Below are 8,459 nucleotides of genomic sequence, written 5' to 3'. Positions count from 1 at the left end.
TCACCTTCGAAGCAAAATGCCTCATTTGAAAATAATTAATGATAAACATAAAAAAAAAAACAAGGCTGTAATGGATCAATTGGTCCACGCTAGATTTTGACAGGAAACGTTTAACAGAGGCTACTTTACAGCAGTGCAGCACAGAGGGATGCTGTGTGTGCCAGTCAGGGTGTGCATCCTGCCTGGCCCCTGGGTCTGAGCCATTCCCGGGGGTCTCTGTGCGGCGCCGGGACTGGCTCGGGTGGCAGGGGACCCTCTCAGGGTGCAGCCAGATTCAAATCTCTGGGCTGCTCTGGGTCCCTGTTGTGCCAGCTGTCGCTGCCCCAGGGTAGCAGGAGGATGACGGGGCAGGAGCGATGCTTGAGACCGCTATGGGGAATGGCCCTTCTTGAGTCTCCAGCTGCTCAGTGCTGGGTCTGGTCCCAGCGGGGACCCCTTGTCCCTGCTCCCATGTAGTGTGCTCGTCCTTGGAGAACCTCCAGAGACCTTGGATGGGAAGGAGCTGAAGCCCTTCTGCATGCCGTTACCCACCAGCCTGTGCCACTTCCCGATCTCACCACTCCCAGGCACTAAATACTATCCTGGAGTTGCCAGCCACCTCTGGATGGGGATTTAGTTTTCCATGGTACTGGGACATGCCCTGGAGAGGAACCATCCCCATCACTCCTCTGCTTTCCAGGAGTGTCTATGGCCCCCAGATCTACAGCCTTGGCTCTTTCCCGTGGTGGCACAGCCAAAGGGCCCTGACGTGGCTGTGGCACACGTTGGTGCCAGCAGCACAGCTGGGGTCACCACCAGCAAACCCACTCCAGGTGCAGATACAGAGATGCCCGGTGCTGAGGAGGAAGTATGTTGCTTGGGTTGCCTCGTTCTTAAAAGGCAGAAGCAACTGGGGCTGGGTTCATCATGTGCAGTTCATCGAGTTTTTGTTGTCTCGTCCCACAGGAAGCACTTTGAGAGGTGAACGGTGGCATTAGCCACTGCTTGGCACAGGCAGGTCCTGTGAGGACACCCTCCCTCCTTGTAGGGCCCACTGTGCTTCGAGCCCAAAGACATCCCGGACTCTGAGGAGTGCAAGTGCACACCAAAACCGAACGCAGTGATGGTGGCGGGTGGTGGCACATCCGCATCCATGTCCCCCCATGGCAGCCAGACCTGGGAGCTGCACCGGGATTCAAGAATGGCTGAGGCAGATGCTGCGTCTCTGTGCCTGGTGATTCCCAGTGACAAACTGGGCAGGGGTCCCTCTGGCCAAAGCAGCAGCGCTTGCACCGTGCTCTGTTTTGCCGGCATCACGCTTGGCACCACATCGCAGTGAACACTTGTACAGCATGCTGCCTGAGTTTACAGGGAATGACAGTGTTCCACCTCTCACCCCACAGCTGCCCCAGAGCTCTCCTTTCCTGAACTCCCCAGGGCCTGGGTTAGTGGCACCCCTGCAGCAGGTTGCCTGTGTCTGGCACTGCATGCCATGCCAAGCAAAGGCCATGCTGTGCTGCATCATACTGCGCCATGCCCTGACCTGCTGTGCCGTGCCATACAAAGTCCATGCTGCGCCATGACCGGAGCCCGGCTTAACTGATGCACTCCTGTGACGGAGAGCTCCCCGGCACAGGGTACTATGGGCAAGCTACAGGTGCCCTGGTCCTGCTGAGGGGGTCCCGCTGCATCCCCCTGGCCAGCAGGGCTGGCTCTGAGCAGGGTCTGGCTCCCCTGCTACGAGGAGCAGCCTGGGCACGGGTGGTGCTCCTCATCCCGCCCGGCCCCGGGCGCTGGGCAGAGCCGGGGGGACCGATGGGGAGCGGGTACCGAGGTCGCGCCGTCGGGGCCGCGGCTCCGCTCGCTCCTCGCCGGGCGGACGGGATGCTCCGCGGGAGGCTGCGGGAGCGGAGCCCGGCTCGGGGCCTCGGAACGCTCCGGAGGCGGTCCCGGGGCCCGGAGCGGTACCGCGGGGCTGCGCCCCCGGCCGCGGAGGGGTGGGGAGCCGGGGCGGCTGCGGGGGAGCCGCGTTTAAGGACACCATAGGTCCCGGGTTATTAATTATAAAACGTAATTAAAGTAAAACTGCAGAACGTCAACATATTAAATTTAAAAGCTAATATTAAAATAGAGTTAATATTTAATAAGATAGCCGAGTGTTACAAAGCTGTGCGCTGATACTCTATATTTAACTGTGTAAAACCAGGAGAGTTTTCCCAAAGAAAAATGTATTGTTTAGCTGATTATCAAAGACTCTGTGATATATTATCCATTTCACAAAAATAATATAGATATCTTTTTAAATATAGTAATAAAAACATACTAGCGCCTTTTAAATATACTATTACTTATCACCCCTTTTCATATTGTACTATCACAGACACTTTGGAATTGGTTTAAAAGCACATCATTCATTATTCAAAGCTCATCTTTGCATATTATTCCAGCTCAAGTCTGCCAGGCTCCCTGTGAAATCGTTCACAAAATTGATAACAGCAGACACACATGCAATAAAAAGATAGCCTTGGGCAGCCCGCGTTCCCATTATGCAGATCAAGCTGCAATTTTCTCTAACAAAGCCTGCCCTGATTCAGGACTCGGTGTCACTTTATTTATTTATTTATTTGTCCTCCCCCGGTTCCCTCCTCTCTTGGTTTGGGTTTGGGTTTTCCCCCCCTTTATTTCCCCTCCTTTTCTCTCTTTCCCTCCGCCTCCCCGCCCTCTCCGCCGGCCCGGACCCCCGAGGGCCGGAGCCCCGCGGCCATTCCCGTTGCCTCTGGGCGGCCCCGCACCATCTTGCCGCGATCGTGTCAATCCGATTCGCTCCGCTCCGGGGAAGCGGTCGCGGATGGCGGCTCCGCGCGCACCCGCCGCACCGACCGGGGACGATCCGATTGAGGCTGCCCGGGGCCGCGGGTGGCAGCGGGCGGACCCCCGCGGGGAAGGGGCGTGTGGGGCTTGTGGCCGTGTCACCGGGCGCTGCCGGCCGGGGAGCCCCCCGACGGCGGCCGGCGGGAACGCGCCTCCGCCGCGCCGGGAAACTTCCGCCGGCAGCTCCGAGCCGACCGTCGGGGGCAGCGCCCGGTGCGGGGCGCGAACGGCTCAGCCCGGCCCTGGCTTCCCCCGGGGAGCGGCACCCTCCCGGCGGGTCGGTCCGTGCCCCGCTGCCGCAGCGATTGGGCGCGCTGCGGTAATTGAATCCTAAGCTTTAAAAACTAATCAAGTCCCTCCTGTCACGGCTCCGGCATCCCGGGATCGCCCTGCCAGGTGCTGATCAAATGCCATTACATTCTATTAACAGGGAAATTCTATTCCCTGTTTTCATTTCCCTCTGTAAGCGGGAAACTAAGTAAATGCGGCTGAGCGTTATTTAATTTTTAACGCCTTTAGTCCAATTTGGACGTTAGGGAGCGTCTGCAAACTCGCTCCGCAGCCGCGCCGGGCACTCCCGCTGCCCGGGCGCACAACGGAATCTCGCCCTGCGTGGCTCCGGGCACCGCCTCTGCCCTCCGCTCCGCGCTGCCGTCGGGGCGGCCGCCGGCCAGGGCCGGAGGACGTGCGGGGAGGGGACCGCGCAGGGCGCGCGGAGCCGCCGTCGGGGGAAGCGGGGCTCGGCCGCGGGTCCTGCGGGCGGGCGGGGGGCAGGGGACGGAGCGCGGCGAGAGCGCCCCGACGGCGGCCCCGCGCCCCGCCCCCGCCATTGTTCGTGCGCCCCCGGTGATGTCACCGCGGCGGCGGCGGCGGCGGGTCCCCGCGCCCGGGCGCGAGGCCGGCGCGGAGCGGCGGGAGCCAATGGGAGCGCAGAGGCCGGTCGCGGCCGGCCAATGGCGGCGGCGGGAGGAGGAGGAGAGGGGGTGCGCACGCGGCGGCGGGGCGCGCGGCGGCCCCGCGGAGATGACGGGGCGGCTGCCGGGGCGGCGCGCGCGCGGCAAAGTTTCGGCGGGTCCGGCCGGGCCGCGGAGCGCGGCGGCGCCTTTATAGCGCGCGCGGGCGGGCGGCGGCGGTGGCGGCGGAGCATGGAGCCGCCGGCGGGCGCGCAGGGCCAGCACGAGCCCATCAGCTTCGGCATCGACCAGATCCTCAACAGCCCCGAGCAGGACAGCGCGGCCCCGCCGCCCCCTCGGGGCCCCGACGGCGCGGCCTTCCTGGGCGGCCCCGGCGGCCGCGGCGGCGCGCCCTACCCGGCGCTGCCGGCCCCGTTCCCGGCCATCGCCGCGCCCTTCGAGGACTCTGGATCTTACAGTGTGAACCTCAGCCTGGCCCCGGCCGGCGTGATCCGGGTGCCGGCGCACAGGCCCATCCCCGGGGCCGTGCCACCGCCCATCTCCAGCGCCATCCCGGCCATGCCCGCCGTGCCCAGCCTGGGCAGCCTCAACTTCCCCTGGATGGAGAGCAGCAGGCGCTTCGTCAAGGACCGCTTCACAGGTAAGGCGCCGGGGCGGAGCGGGACGGTCCCCGTCCCCCGGCAACGAACGGAGAGGCAAACAAACGGTACAAAACGAAATAGCCCCGGCAGTGGCAGTGCGATGGCCGCCGAGGCTGCCCGCTGGACGGTTACCCTGGCCGCGCCCGCCGCCGTCCCAAAACTCGTTCTCTTCCCGGCGTGGGGAGCGCGGCATCCCCGGGGCTGGCGGCGATGGGGGCTGCCGGGCCCCGCTCGTCCCCGTTTTCCCTCGGCAGAAGCGGGAAGCGGCACCTCAGGGGCAGACGCGGTCCCTGCGGGGCCGTCGGGGCGGCCGTCGGGCAGAGCAGCGGCCGCAGGGGGGGAGGCTGGCACCGTGCGGGAGAGGGACTGACCCCTGTGCTTCCCACCCGGGCAGCGGCGGCGGCGCTGACGCCCTTCACGGTGACCCGGCGGATCGGGCACCCCTACCAGAACCGGACTCCGCCGAAGCGCAAGAAGCCGCGGACGTCCTTCTCCCGGGTGCAGATCTGCGAGCTGGAGAAGCGCTTCCACCGGCAGAAGTACCTGGCCTCGGCCGAACGCGCTGCCCTCGCCAAGTCACTCAAGATGACAGACGCGCAGGTGAAGACCTGGTTCCAGAACCGGCGCACCAAGTGGCGGTGAGTCCTGCGCCCCCGGGGCCGCCCCGTCCCGCCGCAGCCCCCCCCCCCCCTCCCCGGCAAGCCCCGGCTCCGGCAGGGATGGCCCCTTGCCGGCTGCCGGCAGCGGAACGGCTGGGTGGATCGATGTTGTCAGACTCGCGCTGTAATTACCGTTATCATTATAATTATGATTTCAATTCTTTATTTTTTAATGGTCCCCCATTCGGAAAAGGAGGGATTATCCGAAAAACGGGGGATTATTCATCAAAACAAGGGATTACTCGAAAAAAATGGGGACTTATTTGTAAAAAAGGTGTCATTATTCGAAAAAAAACGGGGAAATATTCATAAAACCCGAGGGATTATTCAAAAAACGGGGAATGATTTGTAAAAACGAGAGATCATTTAAAAACCGAGGAATTATTTGTAAAAACGAGAGATTATTTTAAAAACGGGGAATTATTCGTAAAAAACGAGGGATTAATCGAAAATGGGGAATTATTCATAAAAACGGAGGGATTAATGGAAAAAACGGGAATTATTCATAAAAACTAGGAATGGTTGGAAAAACTGGGAATTATCCAGAGGAAAAACCAAACGAAAACAAATCAACCCGGGGGAATATCGGGGGAGAACGGGGAATATTCGGGATCAGGGAATTCCCGGTCAGCGGGGGGTTCCCCGGCGTTGCCGCCGCCCGGAAGCCCCCGTCAGAGGCCGAGTGCTGCCGCTGCCCGGCGGTGCCCGCCCGGGACGAGGAGGCGGCCGCCGGGGATGCTCCGGCCGCAGCGCGGAGCCGCGGTCAGGGCTGGCCGGGTCGCGGGCTGAGCGTGTCCCTCGGCAGGCGGCAGACGGCGGAGGAGCGGGAGGCCGAGCGGCAGCAGGCGAGCCGGCTGATGCTGCAGCTGCAGCACGACGCCTTCCAGAAGTCGCTGAACGAGTCGATCCAGCCGGACCCGCTGTGCCTGCACAACTCGTCGCTGTTCGCGCTGCAGAACCTGCAGCCCTGGGAGGAGGAGAGCGCCAAGATCCCCCCGGTCACCTCCCTCGTCTGAGCCCGGCAGCCCGGGCGCGCAGCGGACTCGCCCGCAGAGCTCGGCCGGCGGCTCCCCCCCGCCGCGGGGCCGCGGCTCGACCCAGACGGGGCGGGCGCCGAGGCAGCGAGCGGCACCCGCGGGGCCGGGGCTGGGACAGGGACAGGGGCTGGGACCGGAGTCGGGGCTGGGGCCGCCGCTGCGCTTCCCCGAGGCCGGCCCGGAGTGGAGCGGAGCCACCGGGCGCTGCCGTCGCGGGGCCCCACGCTCTGCTTGTATATTCGTGTCGATGTTCCACTAGGAAGGGAAATATGTCACTTTTTGTAAGAAGTGTTAATAATTTAATTTATTTATGCATCGAGATTTTGGGCACTATTAATATGGAATTATATAAAACCTCGATTATTTATATCGAAATCTGAACATAGGTATTTTGTGTTGGCTTTGGAACAAAAGGCTATTTTTTTTTTTCCCTGTTCTGAGATTAGTCTAAAGAAACAAAAATACCTACCTATCACTTAGCGGAGGGGACTGAGTGGAGCCGGTGATGACTCGTTAGCTTAGGAAACCCTATTAAGCTGAAAAGCGGTAGCTTCCATCTGTCCCAGGTGAAGTTAATGTCAGCTGTAATTTATTCACCGCAGTAATAAGGGCTCCTTTCAGGCAGCACACGCTCCGGTTTTGTCCTCACCTTTTCAGCCGATGAGCTTTCGTGCACCGAAAGAGCACCCGCACCCTCTCCTTTCGCCGCCGACTCTAGAGAAAGCGCCTTATGTTTCATAATAAAGAAGATTTGGGGTTGACACAGACCATGTATAATACTTTGTACTTGCCGAGACGTGTAAATAAACGTTTTCTTTAAAAACGCCTCTCCACTCCCTGCGGCCGCCGCGCCGGGAACAGCCGGGACCCCTCCGCGGAGGTGCAGGTGAGGAGCCGGCGGGAACGGAGCCGCGACGGGAGTGGGGACCGGGGCGCCGGGCGGGCTCGGGGCAGGGCTCCGCCGCTGCTGTCCGCGGTGCTCCCGGTCGCTCTGCCGGGGCCGCGGGGAACAGCCCCGGGTTTGGGACAGCATCGGCCACGCCGCGTTGGAGCGGCCGGGAGGGACGGGAACGGACCGGGGCGCAGGAGCCGGCGGCGTGGCCGGTGCGAGGCCCCGCCGGTCCCCGGTATTTTTTCCCCTCCGGGGCCGCGGTACCGAATCCCCGCCCGGCCGGCGCCCATCGCGTTTCGTTTTCGCTGCCTTTGCTGCGCGGACCCGCGTTGGCAGTGATGGGCAGTGACCGCGTCTTGCCGGTGTGCCAGCTCCCCGGATCCCGTTTAACGGCCCCCGGAGGGGGGGGCTGGTTGTTGTGGCTTTGCTTTCGTTTGGTTTTTTTTGTTTGTTTGTTTTGGGGTTGTTCTTTTTTTTTTTCCTGGCTTGTTTTTTTTTGAGGGGCCGGGGGTTGGGAGGGTAGTGTTATTTTGGTGGGTTTTTTTTTTTTAAGCACAACCTCCCGTAGTTCTGCGGCTCCAGGTGGCAAGGGGGGAAGCTGCAAAAACGACGTTTTCCTAAAGCAGCGCTGTTCCAGGCACGGACCGGCCCCGGGGCTGCCTCTGCAGCGCAGTCCCGGTCACCAGGAGCCGGCAGAACCTGCCCGCCGTTCCCGGGCATGGCTGTTCCCCTGCCCGGCCGCGGTGCGGCTGTTCTGGGACGGCCAAGCAGGTTAAAACAGTGTTTCCCTTGCTAGTCCCTTTCTCAGCGGTACCGAGGCACAGGCTTGGGTTGTAGCCGGAATTTCGTTTGTAAGGGGGAAAGATGCAGAGGCCCGAAATCGGGAACGAATCCTGCCCCACCGTGGGTGACGATGCTGGGACCCAGCACCGGCCGGGCATGTGCAGCCAGCGCCAGAAAACAGCGATCGAGGGGAGGTGTCTGGTAGGGAAGGAGGGGGGGAAACCCAACGCGGGGATGTATCAGTGGCGACAGGGCCCCGCAGTGCATGTCCCCACCGCATACCCCAGCCCTTCCCGTGTCCTTTTCCCATGCATGGGATAGCGGGCGGCCGGGCCGTGGGTCCTGCTGGGGGGTCTGTGCTGGGTTTGTCCCCCACATGCTTGCACTACACGCAGGACAGAGGGGAGAAAACCCGGATAGTGTTTGCAGAACAACCGGGAGAAACCCGCGTGCTGGCTGCGGTAGAGTCAAGCTCTGAATAATTCAAGGGGTCGGAATAAACGGTACCCATATTCACACGTGTATTTGATGTTACATCTGTACCCCTAACATCTATAAACCGAATTGTTTTCAAGCCAGCCTTGCTCTGTAACTCTTGGTGCGTACCACGACCATAAACTTCTGTATCCCTGATTTCTCTGCAGTTTTTTTTCCAAATCCCTGTAAGCCAGAAGCTGCGTATT

General features: G+C 61.6%; 1 protein-coding gene across 1 annotated transcript; it reads left to right on the top strand.

Moving 5' to 3' along the window:
* Positions 1 to 3,995: 3,995 nt before the first annotated feature.
* TLX3 (T cell leukemia homeobox 3) lies at positions 3,996 to 6,157 on the top strand. Its single transcript, XM_057415132.1, has 3 exons — positions 3,996 to 4,404; positions 4,800 to 5,043; positions 5,870 to 6,157. Exons 1-3 carry the CDS (start codon positions 3,996 to 3,998, stop codon positions 6,078 to 6,080), a joined length of 864 nt encoding a protein of 287 aa, XP_057271115.1. The 3' UTR covers positions 6,081 to 6,157.
* The last annotated feature ends 2,302 nt before the right edge of the window (positions 6,158 to 8,459 follow it).

The sequence above is a fragment of the Pezoporus wallicus genome, unplaced genomic scaffold, assembly GCF_028554395.1.
Source record: "Pezoporus wallicus isolate ANWC-B61680 ecotype Strahan unplaced genomic scaffold, APGP_CSIRO_Pwel_v1 contig_4161, whole genome shotgun sequence".
NCBI classification, from domain to species: Eukaryota; Metazoa; Chordata; class Aves; order Psittaciformes; family Psittacidae; genus Pezoporus; species Pezoporus wallicus.
Note: the sequence above shows the minus strand (reverse complement) of the source record. Positions and strands in the feature narration are given on the sequence as shown.

Excerpts from the sequence above, each read along its gene's own strand:
- TLX3 (XM_057415132.1), top strand. The coding sequence starts at position 3,996 with ATGGAGCCGCCGGCGGGCGCGCAGGGCCAGCACGAGCCCATCAGCTTC. Across the intron at positions 4,405-4,799 it reads CGTCAAGGACCGCTTCACAG|CGGCGGCGGCGCTGACGCCC; the intron begins GTAAGGCGCCGG and ends CCACCCGGGCAG. Across the intron at positions 5,044-5,869 it reads AACCGGCGCACCAAGTGGCG|GCGGCAGACGGCGGAGGAGC; the intron begins GTGAGTCCTGCG and ends GTCCCTCGGCAG.